We start from the raw sequence: 22,887 nt of genomic DNA, 5'->3' as shown, positions 1-22,887 counted from the left end.
AACTGGAGGCTTTGCGTTTAGTTTCAACGTCTAAGTCGACTTCTTAGTCGAAATTTTGCTTTAAGTTTGAAAGAAAACATAAAGGGGCAAAACAGTGTGTGGCTATATTGTAGAATCTGGTTCCATTGTTTACTAGAACAGGGAGTCTGGGAAAGCTACCTAGCTTTCTCGAAACTGATACTTGTATTTACTTAAATGGCAGTTGCGGGAACTAGCTACCCCTTTTTGCAAATGATCAGAGGCACGAAGAAACAGCTTTAGCACCACAGGTTTTCACGAATGTCCAGTGAGAGAACTTTGATGTGGTTTTGCAGAATTACAGCATTGTTTACTGAGCTGTGATTACTTCTAAATTGATGAAGGGTTTGGTTATGTGTGCAGTTTGCTGACCACACAGGCTTGTGTTTGTTCCTATTACTGTGGTGTAATTAGTATAAATTACAGTATCTAGCACTGGTGAAGTTACTGTAATTTTGATGTAAATCAAAGGCAATGGTTTTGAGAAAAAATAGACCAGGCAAGGCATGCACACAAGGATCTATTTGCTTCTGAGAAATCTTTCTAATTCCAACTGCAGCACAAAAATTTAAATCAGGAAATTCTTCTGCCAAACTGTCAACCAGTTAGGAACCATTTGGACTCCTAATTTATCAAATTCAGACAAAAACAGGAAAGAAGACTGTTTCAGGATATTTTTACTAGCATTGCTAGGTGATTGTCAAGAATGTGGAAAGCTTTTTCCTCCAGAGTGTCCTGTCCTAAAAGTAGTTTACACCAGACACTGAAAAGTCAGTACAACGTGATAAAAGCTTCAACACTTCCTCTCAGTAGTGGGGAAACCTTGGCTGATAAATTGGAGGTATAATTGAAAGCTGCTCTGTTGGCACTAATAGATGGAGAGACATGCGCAGCACTTCCTAAATGATTTAGAGTTGACATGCAAAGAGGGGCAGTCGAGTACTTTACGGTGACTCGGTGAATTGTTCGGTCGAAAGTTTTCCCACCGTTGGTAGCATCAGGAGTCGTGTGAGCAAACTACACAATAAGAGGTCGGTCTATAACTGACAGTTCATATTGAGGGCCGAATAAAAGAATTTCACGTCTCTTGTGGTTGGTATATTTGCCTGTTAAAAAAAAGATAATCGGTTCTTTTACCCTTGGAGGGGATTGATATGGTAAGAGCCATTTTTCGCAGGCCCACCCGTAGTGGGAAGCATTTGGAAAACAAGGGGAAGGATTCCATTCCCATGACTTTTGTATGGAGATGTTTTCCTTTTGCGACGGAGGATGTTGTGACTGAAAATGGCCAGCACCATTTTTGTTGTTGACTGTTAAAAAGAGTTTTGTATGTAACATCCTCAGCTGCTAGTTTGGTATCATAGAGGATTTGGTGTGTTGAAAACTTGGGGAGACGCTGTAGGAAGTTAGGAAGTGAGCAGTCTGGTATAAGCACACTGTGAAGACCTCAGAAATGTTTGAACACATTCCTCAGTTCTAGACTGGCATGTCTTACTTTCATGATTACAGCCCGTCTAGGGGTTTGTTTAGCTTGTCATAATCCTAGCCCATGGCAACAGTGTCATGTGTCTGTAAATCGGTTCGTTGAGGAAGCTGCATGTTGCTGGGAGAATTCTCCCGACGCCCTGGCGGTTACTGAAAGATCCAATTATTTTAGGGGGCAGTTTGACACAGGAAGTACTGAAGGCAGAACGGCTAATGGAATCGTTCAAACGGCCCCGACATTGAAGCCGGAATGACTCCAACGTATGCTGTAAAAATGGTCGCCATTCCAGATGTTTTACACGTAAAGTAGTAGTGACTTTTATGGCAGAAGCACTGGCCTGTATACAAGTTACAACTACCCTATCCCAGATCATTCCAGCTTATACAAGACAGGATGTACAGAGGTCAGATTGGTGGCAACCTCTCTGCACTTGTGCCACACGACAGGAAATACAGCTAACTTCTGAACTTCCGTTTTTTACTGGGGCACAAACTTAGCTATTTTGTTGTTTGTTGCTAGTAAGAAGTAAAACTACAGGTTTGAAATTGGCGCAGCAAAGTCGAGCACTTCAGTTTTTACTGACGCAAAAACTTGGCTATTTTGTTGTTTGTTGCTAGTAAAAAGAACTAGGATTGAAAATGAGCCAACTTTTCCAATCTGTCCCCAGAGAGTCATAGTATATTGGCCAGTGTCTGGTTGACTCAAAAACTTTGCTATTTTGTTGTTTGTTGCCTGTAAAAAAGAAAACTACAGGATTGAAAATAAGCCAACTTTTCCATCCATCCCTGGAGAGTCATAATATATTGGCCAGTGTCAGGTTGAAGAGTTCAAGTTGATCAATCATATGTGAAGCTTCCAGTGGTTATGGGCTGCCCAGGGAGGTCTGACATTCCCTAGTGTACAAATATGCATGTTGGCCTATCAAAGGCCTCATACCACGGATTCATTCATATGCTCCGTGTGCGCCTAAATAAGATATGTGTCAATGCCCAAAATATGGACGCTGGGACTATAGATAGTTTCGTAGAGATCTGAACCCACAAAGACGTTATTTAGATGTTTGGCTCGCTTCTGAGGGTGGTTTTGACACATGCAGTGTTGGGATTGTGGTTGCATTAATTTCAGACAAACATGGATGAATGGGTAGATTGTGGTTTGATATAATTAGCCCCTGTGAGAAAGCTCTGACATTGGGCGTGGTTCTCTTATTTCAAGGCAGTCTTCTATTCGCTCCTGTCCGATTTTTTCAGTCGTCAATCAACGTGAAAGCAAGTTGTAGCGCTATCTAAAGTTTTGACTAGTGATATGTTTGGTGTTGACGTAGTGTAAACCCGGTTTGCTGAAGGTATTTCCCATGATTGTATGCAGATCGGGGCGTACTTAGCGGTTCCTGGCATCCTCCCTCAAGTGTCTTTCAGCAACTTTCCTCCATCTTGTTGTTTTAGTGCAGCCAGGTCTTTGTTTTCTTTGGGTAGCGTTTCATCCCCACCCTGTTTGACTAGACCTCCTATCATGGTGAACTGTGTGATTGTCTAAAAGTTTACCTGGATCACTACACGCTGTGGGGTTTTGCTTAGCCTCCATAGCAAGCAAAAAACTGGGGGTTTTGGGGGTCTTTGGGATCTTTAATGTGCTATTTTCTGATTGCATATAGACATCATAGCCGGCCTGGTTGAATTACCCCCGTTTTTTTGAACTGGGCTAATCAGAAAACGGCCGAAGACCACCAAACCCCCAGTTCTATAAGCCTGCTACGGAGGCTAGGTTTTGCTCTAGAACCCTCCAAACATCCCTCAAGCGTTGCTTTGAGTTTAGGAACAAAGCTGACCTCCCAAATTTGGGGTAATCTTTGAACAACGAGAAAGGTCAGAACAGCAGGACTTTGGTCAAGCATGATTTCAGTCCCAGGAAGGCAGCGGAACAGAACGAAACCTTCCAAAAGTGGGGAGAAAAATTCCTTTGTGAGATGGATTATGGAAGCTACTTGTTGCAGATGTGTGGGTTTGATCCCATGGGTTTCCTAATGCCCCTAATTTGCCTAAAACAGGATTAAATAATGAGGAATATTCCCATTGTTTGGCATGGATGTTTTGTTTTGTGTAAGAAGATTGATAGTTAATCTTATGGTAGGAAACAAAGCACAATATACTCCAGAGAAAATTCAGCTGTAATTTCTTTTGAAACATTACAAATAATGCTGTGCCCTTTTTTGTACTTGAAAGTCAGTTTCAGAGTTGATCATGAAATCTTTTTGGTTAGAAATATTTTTTGTCTGAGCATGGTTTTGTTTCAAACAAAAGTGGTTGGTTTTGTTTGTTGCCACTGTTTTAAAAGAATTCTTCCCAGGTAAAAGAATTCTTCCCGCTTCGATTTACCCAGAATAGAGCCCAGGTATTGGGTTCTATGTCGTTAACCTTCACACCATTGAAACAATTAACCCAGGTGATCCCTACACCGGGGAGACTCCACGATCTGTTTACCGATCAGTAAAGCTTGTTGAGGGGCTGAATCCCACACCTTTGTGGCACCCTGCGCAGACATACACAGTCTGTAATGGCATTATGGCCAGGTATTGCCCTGTCAAAACCCCAACAAGGCGAGGCTTTCCAACTGAAGTGGAGGTTAGAATAACACCGCGCCGTTTCTCTTGTCTTACCCCGCCATTAACGTGCTCAGGTGTCCGGCGTAAATAGTCGCCTTTTATCCCGCGCAGCCCAGGTTTCGGTAAGGCGAGAGCCGGGATTGTTTTAGCGGGGTGGGTAGGTTTTCCACAGTATGTTTAGTATGCAGTCGCGATACGGCATCAGCCTTACTCCCATCCTAAATAACCATGGCCGAAGAAACACTACCACACGTGAACACTGTGTGAACAGTAACAGCCAGGCCGGTGTAGGCCCGTGGGTTGGGTGTTTGTGAACGGTGGTGGGAACCACCGGTTGGGGCTAAGCCACTGTTGACAGGGCGACTGTTTTGTTGGGGAGGGGGGCTGGTTTCCTTATCCAGCAGCACTAGGTCATGGGAACTGCCAGCAAGCTGTTCGTCATGTGTCAGGCAGGGCCTCCGCGATTCCTTACAAGCTGGCCATGCATGGAGGGCGCTACACTCCATACACGGGCATTCCTCACGTGGCTTCAGCAGCCAGAAAAGGCACAGCCAGGCCTGGAATACAGATTAACTCCCTTTCCACCACCTCAAGGTTTTGAATGCAGAAATTTGTCTTCACGTATTTGCGTATCAGTCAATAGTTCGAACAGTTAGAGTCATTTCTCCTGCAGTCTCTTAGTGTCACTGAAGAAAGGTAGTGGATGCTACCTTTCCAAAATCATATCCAGTTGCTTGAGTAACTGTTTATTGGCATAGCTCAAGGTTTTTTCTCTCTCTCCTTTGTCCTGCCACCCTACCCTTGAAGTGGGGTCCTGTAGTCACTGACAAAAGGTAGTGGATGCTACCTGAAATGTCTGACAGTTTCCAAAATCATATCCAGTTGCTTGAGTAACAGTTTTTTGGCATAGCTCAAGGTTTTTCTCTCTCCTTCCTTTGTCCTGTCTCCCTACCCTTGAAGTGGGGTCCTACGGAGGGCCCGATTCTCTGTGGGGACAGCTGTGTGGGGAGGGCAGAGTCTCATTCTCTCCACACCACTTGCTCCTTTCAGGTTATGCTAATGACATCAGTTACTCCCTGTGTCCTCAGTGGATTTGTGTGCCCTCTTCACTAGCACTGGTCAGTGATGGACCATTGTCCGTAGGTCTAGTAATCCCTGACAAAAGAAATCCATCTCCAATGAGGGTACCATGAGATTAAGACAATGCATATGCACATAATCCCTCATTTTCATCTCTGAATATTAAAAAGATTTTGGCACATGATTGGTAGAAAATTCAAAGCTGTATTGTGTGGCAGAGCCTGGGAAAATCGTGCCCTTCAAACATGTAACATACGTCAAATTAAAGGTTATCTCCTAATTGTGTAATAAGGCAAACCTGCCTAGAGGTTTTTTGTTATATAACGTTCTTTAAAGGACCAATTTTTCAAACCTTGGCCCTTTTGCCTACAGGCACAATCAACTTTCTCAAAAGTTCTGCAAAAAAAAAAGGATCCGATCCATTCTGTAGAAAATTGCCTTGACTGTCCTTGGAAAGAATTGGTTCCTTCCATTTGAAGAATTACAGCTGAAGAACACAGCAGCCAAAATTGTGTTCTAACTTGGACAGTGTCCCAGAATAACTGGCCCTGCAAGTCTACCTAAGTTGTTAATTTGCCCTCCCAAACAATTTTAGCTGGGGAGGGTCAGAGTTGAATGTTCCACGCCACCGTAGAACGCCTAATTACCAAAATTAGAGAGCAGATGCCACATAGGTGGGATACATGCAGACCGGTCTTCCATCAGCGATTTGCGTCCGCTTTGGTTTTTGTTTGCCGATCTCTGGACCGTTGCAAGGAGCGTAATATTTACTCCACATTAAGCCGGTGATGACATTTACTAGCCACGCCGCGAACTGTCATCAGGAGTTTACAGATTCATATCTCCTGCATATCAACTGTTGTACTTGTTACGTGGAGTTTGTTGAAAAATTCGGACAATGGCAATTGATGTCCATGTTAACGTGAAGTTCTGCTGTCTTTGAAAAGCGGTGTCTGGACGAGTCTTGTAGCAAAGCGGCCTCTCTCGCGTGTTTATAGTAGTTACAGTTTGTTTTACTTTTCCGTGTCACGCAGGGAAGGAGACATTCCACAGAGAGAAACTGACGGTGGGAAATGTTCGAAATGACAGGATATTTTGGTTTGCCCGGCCAAAACGTTAGTCTTACTGTGATGTACTCCATGCATGGCAGTTGGCCTTTGTTTCAACTGCATGTGCCTGTGTGCCCGTCTATTCTCCTGTTGCACGGTGGAAATGCATCCCTCCGAGTTGCCATGGCGATCGTGCAAGCTTGGCTGGAGACTGACATGTGAAAGACAAACATGAGGGAACACAGTGGGACAAGAGGCACTGGGGATGTGAAGTGTTTCATTGTGGAGAGCCCTCCAGCAAGTAAAGACCTCTTCTTCTGCAAACTGTTCTTCAGCTTTCACGCTGATTCCTCTTCACGTACAAGCGCCAACTTGAGGAGGGCCTGCCATTTTTTTTTCTTCTAAGTCAGCTCCAAAGCCAGACTTAACCCAATTCTTTGCTGCCCTGACTGCGAAAAAGCGTCCCTTGTATGTTAGTTTACATGTACTAATGTCTATTTTATAGCTATTTTATGGTATATCTAAGATGCCATGAATAATTCACCTTATAAGTCAGTTCATCGGCTGTTATAGTGCTTTTCAGCTTTGATAATGAAGTATTGGAGTCAAACCTCTGTGTGTACATAGCCACTCCACATGTCTGTGGTAAGATGACTTTACCTGGTTTCTAGCTAGTTTGTTTCTTGGGTCAGGGACAGCGAAAAAGGCAAGGTCATTCCTTGGTAGAACAACAAGTTACTTCGCAGTGCGGCTTCCTAAATCGTTGGTTGATACAGTGATGATTATGGAGGGAAACACTGTAAACGTTTCTCGGGGATAGACTTTGAAATAAAAGGAGTAACTAAGGTGTTCAAACAACTGGTTTGTTGATAACAGCAATTTAGGCCTTACTTTGTAGTGAAAGAAAGAAGTTGCATTCTTGGACTATGCCTTGACAACAGGCCATCACAAAGGACTAGATAATAGACAAGTGTGTATATCCATCCTTTGACTAGTCTTTCAACTGGAATAGTTCCGATCTGGGAACAAAAGGCACAGTCATGTCCATTGTCCAAGGCTTGATAATGATTTGTTACGCCACTGTTGTACACTGTACCTGTTTTCTCCAGCTTCCGATGCTATAGTTGCATGAAAGTTCTGTTTTCAAGTGTAGCCAGAGAAAAGAGTAATCTAATGTGTGAATCCCTCTAGACCCCTGCATGTAAGGCCCACAGACCTGTGTGTTAGAACCAGCGACAGTTACACATTGCCCATTTTCTACAGCTTCTGATGCCATAAAGTTCTGTCTTTGAAGTGTAGCCATAGAAAAGAGTACTAGTATCCTAAATCCCACCAGACTCCTGCATAAGGCCCACAGACCTGTGTGTCAGAAAACCAGCAGCAGTTACACTTTGCCCATTTTCTACAGCTTTCGATGCTATAATTGTGTACAAAGTTTCAAGTGTAGCCAGACAGAGAAAAGAGTAATCTAATGTAAAGTGTAAATCCCTCCAGACTCTTGCATAAGGCCCTCAGACCTGTGTGTCAGAAAAGCAGCAGCAGTTTGGCTCCCCCAGGGGTGACAGGTGCTGCACATCACAACATGGTCCAAGAACCTGTCAAGTCCAACTGCCTGGCCAGGCCCCTGAGCTAGCCAGGAACACTCCCCTGTTGTCAGCACCTGGGGACTGGTCAGTAACTATGGCAGGGTGGGGGTATGGTCAGAGAGCTTCCAGTAATAATGACATGTGGGTGGCCACGTCTTGGGGACTGTCCAGTAAAATTAAGAGTCCAAGTCTAGCAGAAAAATAGATGTAAAGCAGGGACAACAACAACATAAAATTAGAAGCAAACACCCAAGCCAGTACTTGAAGGATTATAATGAGGACTTGGTAGAATCATAGAATGAATATGCACTACTGATATCAGCCCCATAAAAGTGGTACAAAGATAGCCCAATCATGTTCATTGTGACTCATTTCGGAGGAAGCCAGAAAAGATGTTTCACAAACATTTTCTGTCCAAAACCCTTTCAGTTTCGCTCTCATTGATATTTTTGAAGTAAGGAGCTCTTTACATTCAATTCAACTCCCCTGTGAATTCCGTATTTTCCTTGTCATTTTCCTACCAAATGTCCTATTCAATTTTCCAGCGGCAGTGCCATTGTGAGTTCCTTAAGAGATTTGTATGGCCTGACATCTTCCTTTTTCTGCTCTATCTTTATAAAGCTACTTGTAGACTGAATAAATGAATATATTTTGGTACAAAGTCATGTGAGATCACTGATTTGAAAGTTTGTAATTCTAGGATTTCGAAATCGAAACCAGAAGGTTTTTTGCTTGTGTGTTTTGTTGATTGAAACTTGTTCTCATTATCTCAACTAAGCCTTCATCAAAGGGGGGTTAATTTGCTTTGTAGTGGACAAGAGTCCGGTAGGGTCACGGACAATTATGCAGAGGTCAGAGAGGTCAGGGAATGAGACAGACGATTGGTGGTTCTATTGGCCTTTCCACCACAAATGAACTGGCGGACCTTTGGTAATGCGGTTAGGTGTCTGAGTCAGGTCACAGGGGTCAGGGCGTGTGTCTGGGGCAAGGGGGGACAAACAAAGGGAGGTGTGGAGATGATTCCTTGTTCCTTTCATAAGATAAACGGAAAGCTTTGATTCTCTGCGACTCTTGGTCTTTGGCCACTACAACAGTACAAGAAACAATGGCAAAGCTTCAAGCAAGGCAAGGCAAAATGCCATGTCAAATTGATAGCGAAGAGTCCCTGGCAAGACTGCAATTGTATCGCAAAGGTGTTTTCCATTAGCTGAGGTAAATGCAGAGAAACTTGATCAGATAGGGAGGGGGCTGGGGGACCTAATTGTGCCTATTATGGAGGATGTCAGGAGAGAAGCTGCCAAGGGGGAAAAAGGCTTTCAACAGGTGTTCAGGGGATATAACTTCATCTGACAGGACCTGGTGTAAGGCCACAGCAAGTAATTCTTATGGGTGACATCCTCCGCAGACTCCAAATCTAATGCGAGCGGGCAAAAAGAAAAACAAGGCGGACTGAAAAAAACAAGGTTCCTACATTTTAAAATTTTGACTCAATCATCGTACAAATGGTTTTGATTCAGTGGGAACATCACATAGACACAGCCAGCATCACATATCACTGCATCAAAGTCAGAAACAAAACATAAAATCAGAACCTTTTCTTGTCTCCTCTCTTCATTATCATAGTTATCTGCCATCCACCTTCCGGCATGGCAACAGACATCTTTGCCCATTGTCGGCAAGTTACCACTGTCAGAAGGCAACAAAATTTTTTTCCAAAATCAGGCGAAAATTAATGCGTGCGGTGATGTCATCCATAAAATTTACTTGCTGTGGCCTAAGGTAGACATTTGTTTTGGTGAGTGGGGATGTGTCTGGATAATGTACCATGTCAGAGGCTGCAGATGGATTTCCCTCAGTGATTTGCCTCAAACATTTGGTGCATGTTTGGGTTTTAGAGCGTGTAGATGTCATTCCAAGAAACCTTCAACCTGTGTAAAAGTTCAAACCTGAGACTTTAAACTATGTAAACCTTGGATTTCTGCCTGTCAAGGTTGATAGCTTCCTGTTATTTATTGGTAGGATTCGGAAAGTTGAACATCTGTTGTTGTATGTTAAAGACACCATGTCTGATAGTGGGGATGGATTTCACGCAGTCTTCCTCTGCTGTTTTCCCTGAATATTTTCAGTTTCGAAGCCTTTCAACTCTGAAAGACAAGAAAACAAATAAGAATATCTAGGATAAAACTGTGGAACTTCAACGATTTAGTTTCATAGCCTTTCAAGTTAGAAACTCTGGAAGATAAGAAAACAAACAAGTGAATCTCAGATAAAACTGTGTAGAACTTCAAACTTAGTTAAACTTCAGTGAATTTAGTTTAGGAAAACAGATCTAGCATATGTTTGTATATGTTAGTGACTAACTGTTCCCCAAATCTCCTTGGAATTTCAGACAATTACAGTCTAACCCAGTGAAACGGTGTGTATGTTACTGTAGAATGACTGGTGGATGATCTGTTTTGCTGTTTGTTCTTTGGTATGTTGATCCCCGAGAGAGAATACAGGTTCCAAATCCCCCTCCTCTTATCTGCATACTTGTGAAAAATGTGGGTTGTTTTTAGTTGTCGGGAATTTGTAACAGTGTTTGTGTTTTGAAGTAAGTTTCAGTTGTGGGTCTCCTCAGTACAGTGTTGTCCAACTCTTACTGCTAAATAGTAGCAGGTCCTGAGAGAGCAGGTCCCAAATCCCCTTCCTCTTATCTGCATACTTGTGAAAAATGTGGGTTGTTTTTAGTTGTAGAGAGAATTTGTAACAGTGTTTGTTTGTGTTTTGGGAGTAAGTTTCAGTTGTGGGTCTCCCCAGCCCAGTGTTGTCCAACTCTTACCGCTGCATAGTGGAGAGTTCTTTGTCTGCGTGCCTGGTCCCCTAAAGCGCCCGGGGCCATTGTTTTGTATGAATGGTGCCCGTTTTTTTCCCAGGCTCCGAGGGCCAGGCGATCAGTATGCACACCTGTTCGTCCTGTGACCTATTGTGCCATCATTGGCCAATTACTAGTCATGAATAATGTATTAGCCTACCAAACTTGAACATCAAGTGGGGAAAAACAGGCTTCTGTGGTGGGACTATCTCTCCAGGTGTCCTGTTTCAAACATATGTTGTTACAGTTACAAATGCAGATGTGAAAAAAAAGTAAGACTCAATAAGTTGTGCTGCCAGGAAACAATTGTAGTAGCACACTTTTCTTGCGGGTGTTCCTACACTTATCAGACCTGTTTAAATGGCCCCTATTATGTCAATAATGTAATCAAGGTAGGGTTCCCACCTGTTGGGGCAAACAACAGAAAAGCGTGCAACTCCTGATATATTAGATTTGGGTCTATTTCAAATCCAACTGGCTATAATTCTGTCCACGCGCAGGCTTTGCAGATATGCACGGAGTTCGATTTGTTCTTTTCCTTCCCTTTGTTTGGGTTTTCCTGGTCCTGTGTACCTAGCGCGACAGATGTGTAAATACGGCCCCATTCAGGAGTCCCAGTCCCGAGTTTGCCCACTTCTTAACCTTCAGACAAGTGCCTCTTGCGTATAGGAAAGTCTCAGGAGTTATTTTCTCAGCATGTATCTTTTCATGCAGCCGGCCAACAGAAAACGCTCTAAGCCGGGAGTGTCAGACTTGCAAACTTGGAAAGCTGCTTATCCAGGCACTGTCGAGTGTCAACATGGCCTCTGGTGTTGGCTGTGTTAGCGGTTTGTCGTGATACTTCTGTATGTAGAGCTGCGACCACTGTTTAACGTTTCCGGTTATAGGCTTTTTGTGACGTGATGACACATTTTCTTTTGTTGCGAAAGAGCACCAGGCAAATAAAGTAAAAATAGAGACAGCCATAGCAACTACAAGAACTTCCAATATGTCAATAACTGTATCCTTTAGTACAATGAGGTAGAAAGTTGAAAGGTGTTAATAGCACGGTCTGGAAACTGTTACTGTGACAGAGCTTCAGGCTTCTTCCCTTGGTTTTGACTCTGGGACCCTTCCTTTTTAAATGTCAAAAAAGTCTCACAGTTTCACAGAAGCCTCAGGGGGTTCTACCCCAATGTACAAAGTGCTGTGTGGTCCACCCTTCACTCAAAACTGAGTTCTGTGTCTTTTTAATGGCTTGGCATTGGGCTAGTTGCCAAAATGCAGATGACTCAACTTTATGTGCTCATTCTAGTGAGCTGAAGATACTGTCATAGGTCTTGTTCAATGATCTAAAATTAAACATGATCTATGTTCTCCTTCACAATCACAAATATATAGATGGCTGGGTATGTGAACACCGGCATGTTTGTCATAGACACTATAACAGAACACAACATTTCTAGTCCTAGTACATACCCAATTGAGTCTTGCTCAATGATGTAGAGTTTACTATTAATCTTGTCGTGCCAATGCTTTCCAGTTAGCTTGATACAGGCCATGATTGGTGACATCAGGGCCCAGTTCTAGACTTAAACTGATAGCTGGGTGGGTGAGTACTGCCTGGAGGTGGATCGTCATAGTTAAAGATACCATAGCAAACGATCTAGACTCGAGTTTCATATGATCTAATGTATATCATCTCTGTTCTGTCCTCTGCAGATGTACTGATGGCTGGGTTGGTGAGTACTGTCAGGAGGTGGACCCGTGTGCGAGTAACCCTTGCCGCCACGGCGGAACGTGCGTGGTTCACGACAACGCCACGTGGTCCTGCGACTGTCCGCTGGGCTACCGGGACATGATCTGTCTCACGGTCGTGGACAACCCCTGCGTGACCAACCCGTGCAACAATGGAGGCACCTGCGAACTTATCACCATAGACGAGTACAGATGTAACTGTCAGCCAGGGTATACAGGTACGCAATGCTCTCTGATGACAGTATTACGGTATTTCTCTTGTTAACATTGTAGAAACACTGTGTACAGGCTAGAAACACTGTACAGGCTGTTCAAGTACACGGTGTTTCCCTGGTATTTTCTTTTCTTGATCTAGAATAATTCTTAATTTCAATCATCCAAAAGGTCTACCAATGGCTTAGGTAGCCAGTCAAGGCCCAATCTCTATTCTTTTTTTGAGACAAAAAACAGCAACACAATTTGTCTTGAGGTAGTCTTTACCTGAGGTAATACAAGTCCCTATGTCTTTTCAAATGATGACTTGAGTTTTCGTTGCAATACTCACTGCTAGCTTAAACATCTTTAGATGCTCTTGTAATTTGTTAGGTTCTTAGGTGTTGCAGAGATGACAGGAGAACCATCAAGTGTTGCAAGTGCTGAAAATGAAAAATCTTTCTGTCTATTTTCTGACCAGGTGACACGTGTGACGTGGTGGAGCATTGCTACAGCCAGCCGTGTAAGAACGGGGGCACCTGCACCTCCACCGAGAGTGGCTACACCTGTGCGTGTCTGGGCGGATTCGAGGGGAGCACCTGCCAGACAGACATCGACGAGTGTGCAGGTACGAATGGTTTATCAAGGCTGGAAATACCGGGTGCTGTGCACCTTAGTACACCCAAAATTGGAGCTGTGCACCCATAGCTTTTCTGTGGGTACACTTGTGGACCCAAATATTTTTGTAGGCATTTTTGTATATATTGAATGTACAGCATACAGGATATGCTTTGCATCTAAGTGTCAGAAATATACTAAAATCTTTGCTGTAGTACTTGTTTAATAGTTTTAAGTTAGCTCCCATTTCAATTCAAATTCAAGAGGAGCAGTAAGATTTTATATGGTGCACCCAAAAGTTTTTTTGTGTACCCAATTTTTTAGGTTGTTTGCACCAGATCACCTATTTCCAAAAATGAATTTTGAGCTCTGTCATTTGAATTGTGTTACATTATTTATAATTATTTATAGGTACGAACCCGTGTCAGAGTGGAGGACAGTGCCAGAACACCATGGGTTCCTTCACCTGCACGTGTCCCAAGGAGCGTACAGGGCGTCTGTGCGAGGAGGAGTACATCCCGTGTTCTCCATCGCCATGCCAACACGGAGGCACCTGCGAGTCCGTGGACACGTACGAGTACACGTGCCACTGCATGTCAGGTGGGTGGAGTCTTCCGAAAAACGTAGCACATAGAAGAACATAGAGCATAGGATATTGGGTCTTTTCATACATAGCATAACTCTTTTCCAAGAGTGGAATGTGGTCTAGTCCCTTAGGCAAAATCAGTGCACTTTCTTATACACAACCAGTACTTCACTTTCTTATACATAACCAGTACTTCTCTCACCTGCTTACGTTTCTATGTCTGTCAGACACCTTCCTCAGAGCTTCTGACTGGAGTACTGCTTCTTGCTGATACTTGCGGTGAGAAGCAGTACTCCAGCCAAAAGTGCTGTCTGATAAACAATCACATCAAAACGTACCAAGGGGAGAAAAGCACTGGGTGTGTAAAAAAAAAAAGGACAGATATTGGTCCGATCTGAACTGTTAATTCACTTTCCCCAATCTTACTATGCAAAAAGTCAAGAACAAATGGGCATAAAGTGACATTGGTATGCACTGATTTTCCTGAAGAGACTAGACCACGTTCCACTTTTGGAAAGTAGTCCCATTTTGCCAAGTCCGTTGGCAGTCCTCTCGTGCCGCCAACATTCCAGAATGTCCAACTTCGACACCTGAACATTCCTGAGAGAACTTAACTTGGCTCAAACAACGCTAAACCTGGGGAATAGACGACTGATTTGATGTAAAGTGAAAACAGCCACTTCTTATTTGCAAAGCACTTATTCAGGGACGAACCACTATGCCTTTTTGATTCGCTTTTTGGAAAATTTCCATGGAAATAAATATATTTGAAATATATTTTGTTCAGAAAATTTTTTTTTTGTTACTACATAGTATTCTCTGTCAAATTTCTTGTGCTTTATTTTACTTTCTTTGAAACTGACGCTGAGTTTTCCTAAACCTTTCTAGACACTCCCCTGGTCACATAGGAATGGTTCATGTCATCGTAAACTGAACAACTTGTCAATCTCAGTAACAGTGTTCACCAAATTGAATGATCGATATATAGTCAATCAAGATAGGCCAAATACACATTATTCCTTCTCGAAATCACATGACAAAAACGAGTCCTGTATATGTTTACATCAACTGCATTCTCTGTATCTTCGCTTCTGTGGAATGTCGGGAATATATAGCTATCTGTTTTGTCATCCAATAAATTCTTATCATAGGGTCATCCCCGAGGTCACATAGTTGAAGGGAGGCCCTATTAGGACCACTCTAGCCCCATTAGACACTACAAATTGAAGAACTGTCTTCTGAATTGTCACAGACAGAGATACTTGTCTGCAGTACCAATTACTACATGGTAGAGCGATGCTTACGTATTGATTTCTATCTGAAAGTCCTTGCCGCTTTGTACAACGATGAATTGTGGAGAAATTTAGAGCAGTGTCGGTCTCGAAAAAGTTGTTGTACAGTTGTAATACCTTTTTCCCTGTTGCATTATTGTATAACCAGTCCAATTTTGGTATCTGATACTGTAGCGGGCAGAAGGTTAAGGTAGCAAGCGCATGAAATTTTGCCACTAAAAGCAGTTGTTACTGTTTATGATTGCACATTTTATTCTTGCCTTTGATGTAATAGACTTTGATGTAATAAAAGAAAGTGCTTTGGATGGGTGAGCACTCAACATGTGTGACAATTTATTAACGTCTGAAAGTTATAGTGATTGACTGAAGATTTTTGTTGCTGTTCTGTGTATTGTACGTATAACCTTAATGGAATAAAGACTTAACTTTCTTTGCCAGCACTACAATGAATTGGCACTTACCCCCCCAAAAAGTGTTTATTTCATAATGACTTGTACCAACACAGATGAACTTTCATGCTAAGTACTTATAACCTGTTGTTTTCTGTTCAGGTTTTACCGGTGATGACTGTGAGGTAAACGTAGACGACTGTGTGGACCATCTGTGTGAAAACGGGGCAGCTTGTGTGGACGGGGTGAACGAGTACACCTGCACATGTCCCAGTGAGTGGCAAGGTAAGGAAACAGTCTTTCTTCATTTCTTTATTGTCAACTTTTAGTAGAAGGTTGTATCTCAATAGCTGCTGGAAAAAACATCATGCTTCACCATTGTTGAGGATAACAAAACAAGAACTATCTCAACTACTTTTAAGTTTTATAGCACAAATTTGAAAACACAAAAAAGTTAGATTTTTGGTATGAACAGGGGCTGTAGGGAAATGTCATTGTTCTCCCCCTATCTGCTTCCTTTTAAACTGCAGTTTTCACATATAACAAGCATGAAAATCCTCTATAACTTTTAAAAGAAAATTTACAAGTTGTTGACAGCAACAATAGGCAGTTGGAGATTGTTTGGAAATTCTTGCTGTCAGCCCAACAGCTGTATGCTGTCGTCCATGGCTCATAAGTATTGCCCGAAACACCAAAAATGTCGCTGGCTAACGTATGCACAGCCAACATGACATCCAGGCATGCCATCAGGAACTACTCTCCAAGCAGAGGTTTGGGTTTTGGCTTATTTTTGGCATATTTTAGACTTCTTTGTCAGGGTTTCTTTTTTGCACCGAAATTTTTCTTTCACCCAACCCAAAAATTCCAGTGCAAAAAAGAAACCCCAATAAAAAAGTCTAAAAACACGCCAAAAACAACCCAAAACCCAGACCTCTGCTTGGAGAGCCATTAGGCACCATTCAGGTGACCAGGCATCAACGCAGAATACTGGAACTTCGAAATGTACCTCCATGGCTCACAAGTATTGCCTGAAACACCAAAAATGTCGCTGGCTAACATATGCAGAACCAACGTGACATCCAGGCATGCCATCAGGAACTACTCTCCAAGCAGAGGTCTGGGTTTTGGCTTATTTTTGGCATATTCTAGACTTCTTTATCGGGGTTTCTTTTTTTGCACTGAAATTTTTCTTTCAACCAACCCAAAGATTCCAGTGCAAAAAAGAAACCACAATAAAAAAGTCTAAAAACACGCCCAAAACCCAGACCTCTGCTTTGACTGTAATCAGGCACCATTCAGGTGACCAGGCATCAACGCAGAACACTGGAACTTCGAAATGTACCTGCATGGCTCACAAGTATTGCCTGAAACACCAAAAATGTCGCTGGCTAACGTATTAACAGCAAACGTGACATCCAGGCATGCCACCAGGCACCATTCAGGTGACCAGGCATCAACTCAGAACACTGGAAGTTCGAAATGTACCTCCATGGCTCACAAGTATTGCCCAAAACACCAAATATGTTAGCCAGTGTGGCTAGATGCACAGCCAAACTGTCATCCAGGCATGCCATCAGGCACCATTCAGGTGACCAGGCATCAACGCAGACCACTGGAACTTCGAAACGGCTCCAATTATGCAAACCCTCCCCTGGGGAGCCATTAGCAGAAGTTATGAGCCGACCAGTTCCTGTAGTCGGGTCGTTGTTGAAAGTGTTGCGCTGCCCCGGGTTGAAATTGTCCCCGACCTCCCTTCACGGGAAGTGCTTCCAGTGCCAGGGCCTAGGAAAAAATGTCGTGTTTCCTGTTTCCCGACCGACCCTAGAAAAACCTGCCGACCGTAGAAAAACCTGCCGGCCCTAGAAAAACCTGAAGACCCTAGCCTTTTTTTGGACGAACCCCAGCAAGGGACGTATTTTTTTGAGCTGGTCAATCTTTTCTAGCTCCATGATCTGACACCTGAGTGAAGAAACGTTGTACAATTAGTGTTTCAACATTGATATTGAAAATATAAGTGTCATCGTTACAAGTTTTGCTTTGTTAAACTGTAGTGTATAAGTTGGATCACTAGCTACATATATATAGAGAGGTCGCCATGGTCAAAAAAAAAGAATCCCTACTGACCCTAATTTTTTCAGAACTAACACAGGAAACACAACATTTTTTTCCTAGACCCATTTAATAGAGGGGAAAAAGTGAGTCCCTTCCTACCGACCCTAATTTTTTCAGGACTAGAAACAGGAAACACAACATTTTTTTTTCTAGGCCCCGTTAATAGAGGAAAAAAAGAGAATCCCTTCCTACTGACCTAATTTTTTCAGGACTGAAACAGGAAACACAACATTTTTTTCCTACGCCTCCTCCCGGCCAAATTGCTCTGTAGGAAAGGCATCAGATTCAATTTGAGCAGCCCTGGCTGTGACAGGGTGGGGAAAATAATGGCCTGAGAGGGTGACTGTGTGTTGCCGGGGGACTTCCCTAGTACCGACCCTAATTTTTTCAGGACTGAAACAGGAAACACAACTTTCTTTTTCCTAGGCCCAGCCACAGCCAAATTGCTCTGTAGGAAAGGCATCAGATTCAATTTGAGCAGCCCTGGCTGTGACAGGGTGGGGAAAATAATGGCCTGAGAGGGTGACTGTGTGTTGCCGGGGGACTTAACCCTTGTAGGGAAGGTTCATGGCTGTGCTCCTGAACAGGTGTGATGCATTCATCACCTCCTGGCAGGTCCTGGCTACATGGGACAGACCTGGGGCAGGCAGGGGGTCATTTGTTAATCCTTACTGATGAGGGAAAATGCTGCACTGCAAAGTTTTTGACTTTGAGTAGCTTTCTTTATGTGGAACTGCTGTCTTTTTCTTTGAGGTATGTTTAAATGTCAAAATGATGTAGCAATATGTGATGATCAAAAGTAGGAGAAAATTCTGTCCACTGAAAAAAAAAATTGCGGACTGATCTCAGTATTTTTAGAAAAAGCCAGCAAAAAAGGTAGTCATGTATTCATACCTGACTACTTTCAAGAAAACTGTTAACTCTAAACTTTCAAGAAAATGCGTGTCTATCTTGTAAACTAAAACTGTCAGATTCTTCTCATAAAATCTTCTTACTTAAGCTGAACCTATGCATGCTTCTAACTGACAGATAAAAAGTAAAAGAAAACATTTTGAGGATAACAGTTCCAAAAATCCAAGTTAGCATAGCCTTTAGAGACCATAAGTCAAAAATGACTTTTCTCGCCTTTGACAGTTATTTGTGAAAATGCAGCCCATATCTCCTTGTTATGGGAGGCAGGGGCCATTCAGTTCAGAAGTTGACCTCATTGTGCCGGGGTCAGGGCAAAGTTATTGGCCAATTCTCCCTCCTGTCATATGTGCTCCTCTGAGTGCTGGCCCTGGTCAAGTGGCAGTCATAAGCCAGGGGACAATCAAAGTAAGTTAAGAACCATCCAAGCATGTCACAGTGCAGTGGTAGAAATGAATACTTTTCTTCAGTGTTCTGCAGAGCTTTAGCTGTTGAAAGACTATGTTTCTTGTACACTTATGATTCAATTCAATTCCTTTGCATTCAAGTGATATATAGAGCAATAGTTTTCTACTTATTGTAAAGCACATATTTTAAATTTTGTAGAGTTGAAAAAATGTAAATTTGTTTCCCAATATCCAGGTCGATACTGTAATGAGGATGTGGACGAGTGTATGCAGTCTCCCAACATCTGCTTGAACAGCGGAACGTGCCACAACACGGTGGGGGGTTACAGCTGTGTCTGTGTAAACGGGTGGATCGGCGACGATTGTAGCGAGAACTTTGATGACTGCGCCACGGCGGCGTGCTTCCACGGAGCTACCTGTCACGACCGTGTTGGATTCTTTATGTGCGAGTGCGCACCTGGGAAAACTGGTAAGTTGTTTTTAAATTCCAATAATTCACAACACCAATGCAGAGGATAAATACAGGACAAGACAATATTCATTTAAGTGAGGAAAGTTGTGTAAAGTGCTTTACCCAATGGCACAAGATCGGTGGCATGTCAGGACTCAAACCTGGGATCTCTTGGTTCTGAGTTGAGCAGTCATGCCACACGACCCCACTGAGTTTTTGTGTATAAGCATGTCTTGGCTGTAGAAAAAAGTGTGTAGGTTTTGTTGTCCCTAGAAGACTTCTTTGGAACATTTACTCTGTAAAATGGGAGTGGAAATTGTGGTGTAGATTTCACTGACAGTTTCAAAAATAATTTCATCAGGTTAGTAGGATATGGTATAATGTAGGACAAAACGCTACTGGTTGTGTAAGAAGAAAATCCTCATATCAGGCAGTCTTGAGTTATTCTCCATGTATGGATGAAAGTGAATTAAATGGATGTTGTTAATCTTTTTCTCCAGGTCTTTTGTGCCACCTTGACGATGCTTGTGAGAGTAGCCCCTGTAACGAGGGTGCCATCTGCGACACCAACCCCGTCAACGGCCAGCCCATCTGTACCTGTCCCGACGGCTACGCGGGCCAGCTCTGTATGCAGGACATCGACGAATGTTCTCTGGGCGAGAACCCCTGCGAACACGACGGAGAATGCAACAACGTCCCCGGTTCCTTCACCTGTACGTGTACGGACGGGTTTACCGGCGACCGTTGCGAGGTGAACATCAACGAGTGCGCTTCGAATCCGTGTCAAAACCAGGGCACTTGCATCGACGATATTGGAGAGTTCCGGTGCGCCTGCATGCCGGGATTCGCCGGGGATCTCTGCGAGACCGACGTCGACGAGTGCGCGAGCTCCCCGTGTCTGAACGGGATCTGCCGCGACGGAATCAACAAGTACGAGTGCGAGTGTGACCCCGGCTACGAAGGCACGACCTGCGAAGTCAACATCAACGAGTGTGCGAGCGGGCCTTGTCGTAATGGCGCTCACTGCACAGACTTAGTAACCGCGTACACCTGCACCTGTTTGGAAGGGTTCACTGGCACAGACTGTGAGATTAACATTGACGACTGCCAGTCGAACCAGTGCCAGCACGGTACCTGTGTGGATGAAGTGGCTTCGTTTACGTGTTCGTGCGAGCCTGGTTATAACGGCCCCCTGTGCGAGTCCCCAGTTGACGAGTGTGACAGCGATCCCTGTCAAAACGGTGGCACGTGTGAGGATCTTGTCAATGGATATCGCTGTAACTGCCTGCCTGGAACGTCAGGTGAGTTCGAGTGCTTGCGTGGTCATACCATCATGGCATAAAAAGAGAACTTTGTTGTGCAAAGTTTAAATATTACCACATGGAAAGCCAGACAATGTAACTGGTTATACATCCACATAGACACAAAATTTTAATCCAGATTGGTCTTCTTGGGCATTTTTGATTGTATAGAGACTTAAAAAGTTGTTCCTAATCTTATATATTCTTTCCCTGCACCCTCCCAACTCTTCCTGGTCTATTTCTAAAATGATGTTAGATTGTAAATAGTAAGAAGAAGCCCTCTGACTGATTTTTCCCTCCCTATGTACAGGAGACAACTGTGAAGTGAACCAGGATGACTGCACAGGTAACCTTTGTGTACACGGCGTGTGTCAGGACGGCCTCAACACCTACACATGCATGTGTGACGGGGGATACGAAGGTGAGAAACTGTCCTATAGTTGTAGTTACAAGATATCCCAAGTTGACTTTATTTATGGCTAACATTATGAAAAGCTCGTAGTATTATTATCGTATGTATATGAAAGTGTGAAATTTTTTTTAGTTAGGCCTAGGAAAAAAAATGTTGTGTTTCCGGTTACCCGACCGACCCTATGAAAAACCCCCCGACCCTAGCCTTTTTTGGGCCGACCAAAAATTTCGAGCGGCTAGCGGTCGGTTTTCAAAATTGGGGATTTTATCCCCGATAAATGTGCTTGTCATTCCAATTTTCTTCGGTCGGGCGGCGTGGATCGAGCGCTAATTGCACGGATCGGGCCGCTATTCAATTCCATTGTCGGCACAATCCTGTGAATTGACGATGAATTGTCGATCTCGCCATGACGCCACAAAGAAAACGTTGTCATTGGTAGAAAATCTGACACCCCGCTGGCGTTTCACAACAAAATGTTCATGTAAACAACTCCGACTGTCTTTGTTTACATCGCGAAAGCTCACCGATACAAAGTAAAACTCCCGCCGGTCGGCCGCGCCCGATCGCATGGTTGCGGCATGGCGCTAAGTTTTCGGCAGCTCGACGGAAAAATAATCCATCCCCAGAAATGTTACGCATGAAAATAACAACTACAACTTGTTTTCCTCGTTATATGAGTTTTTGAGGCCGTAAAATGTTTAAAACGGTTGAAATTTGCTCGAAAAAACGGCTCGAAAATTCACGGCGAGAAAGACAACATGGCCGACCTGTTTTCACAATAACAATGGTCAAAGGTCAGGATAGCATCCAAATGTATAGATACATGTAATAAGTACATATTACAGTGCTAAAACGATACTTTAAACGCATGAAAAATATTTTTTCGGCTACAACTGAAATAAAAATTCAGTTATATTTTAGTAAGGTTAATTTTCAAACATTACTGAGAAATTTTCCGAATTAATTGGTTTCTTGTGTAATATTGTTGTTTCTATGTATGTGCGGTTGGATGCTGTCATTGTAAAGACCCTTTACATATTGGGAGAATCAGATGAGATATTAGAGATTATCACGCTTAGTACCGTGACCCGAGTGTCTCTCAAAAATTGTTTTTGAGTGGAGTTTATAAACATGATCACATTTTTATTTGTTCAGCTGTGTCAATATGTGATTTGTTTGAGAAATAGGATTTGGTTTAGTTTTTAATATATTAATGTCAGTTGACATCTTTGGAATAAATTGCTCCAAGTTCCAGGTAGTAAATACATGTACATTTTGTATCATGTATTTTTCACTTATTGAACTTGTGGAAGCACCGTTGGCCCCCGGTTAGGGGTCATCCGGGGAACCTATGCCCAATTTTTTCAAAATTAAGGGTAGAATTTTTTTGAACATGAGGATAATTAAGTACAGATCTTGAACCTTTCTACTGCCTTATACATCTGCAGTTGTACAGAAAATGTAGAACTGAAGTTGCAGGAAATGACCTCCATTTGTGTTTGGAAAAGACAAAATGCAATAGCTTCCCCCCCTCCAGACCTCCTCCCGCCACAGATCATACGTTCATTGTCCCGACTTTGACTAAAAAAAAAAAAAAAAAAAAGTAAGAATCCCTACCTACCGACCCTAATTTTTTCTGGACTGTAATAGGAAACACAACATTTATTTTGTTAGGCCTTATAGAGATGCTTATATTAAAAACAACAGATTCCCAGAGTCTGTAGCTAGATTGTGTTCTACTTTAGGTGATTTAGGTTCTTCATGCTGCTCAATACCATAAACCATACAAAAAGGCTACCTAAAGCA

General features: G+C 43.0%; 1 protein-coding gene across 1 annotated transcript in view; it reads left to right on the top strand.

Moving 5' to 3' along the window:
• Positions 1-22,887, top strand: part of LOC109484623 (neurogenic locus notch homolog protein 1-like) — a 45,301-nt gene that overhangs the window by 3,398 nt on the left and 19,016 nt on the right. Inside the window, exons 3-9 of the mRNA XM_019787970.1 lie at positions 12,377-12,630; positions 13,086-13,232; positions 13,634-13,822; positions 15,652-15,774; positions 19,153-19,386; positions 19,869-20,669; positions 20,980-21,090. Of these exons, the coding sequence (XP_019643529.1) occupies positions 12,377-12,630; positions 13,086-13,232; positions 13,634-13,822; positions 15,652-15,774; positions 19,153-19,386; positions 19,869-20,669; positions 20,980-21,090 (1,859 nt within the window). The remainder of the gene's footprint in view (positions 1-12,376; positions 12,631-13,085; positions 13,233-13,633; positions 13,823-15,651; positions 15,775-19,152; positions 19,387-19,868; positions 20,670-20,979; positions 21,091-22,887) is intronic.

Source organism: Branchiostoma belcheri, unplaced genomic scaffold (genome assembly GCF_001625305.1).
Source record: "Branchiostoma belcheri isolate BF01 breed outbred unplaced genomic scaffold, Haploidv18h27 scaffold7, whole genome shotgun sequence".
NCBI classification, from domain to species: Eukaryota; Metazoa; Chordata; class Leptocardii; order Amphioxiformes; family Branchiostomatidae; genus Branchiostoma; species Branchiostoma belcheri.
Note: the sequence above shows the minus strand (reverse complement) of the source record. Positions and strands in the feature narration are given on the sequence as shown.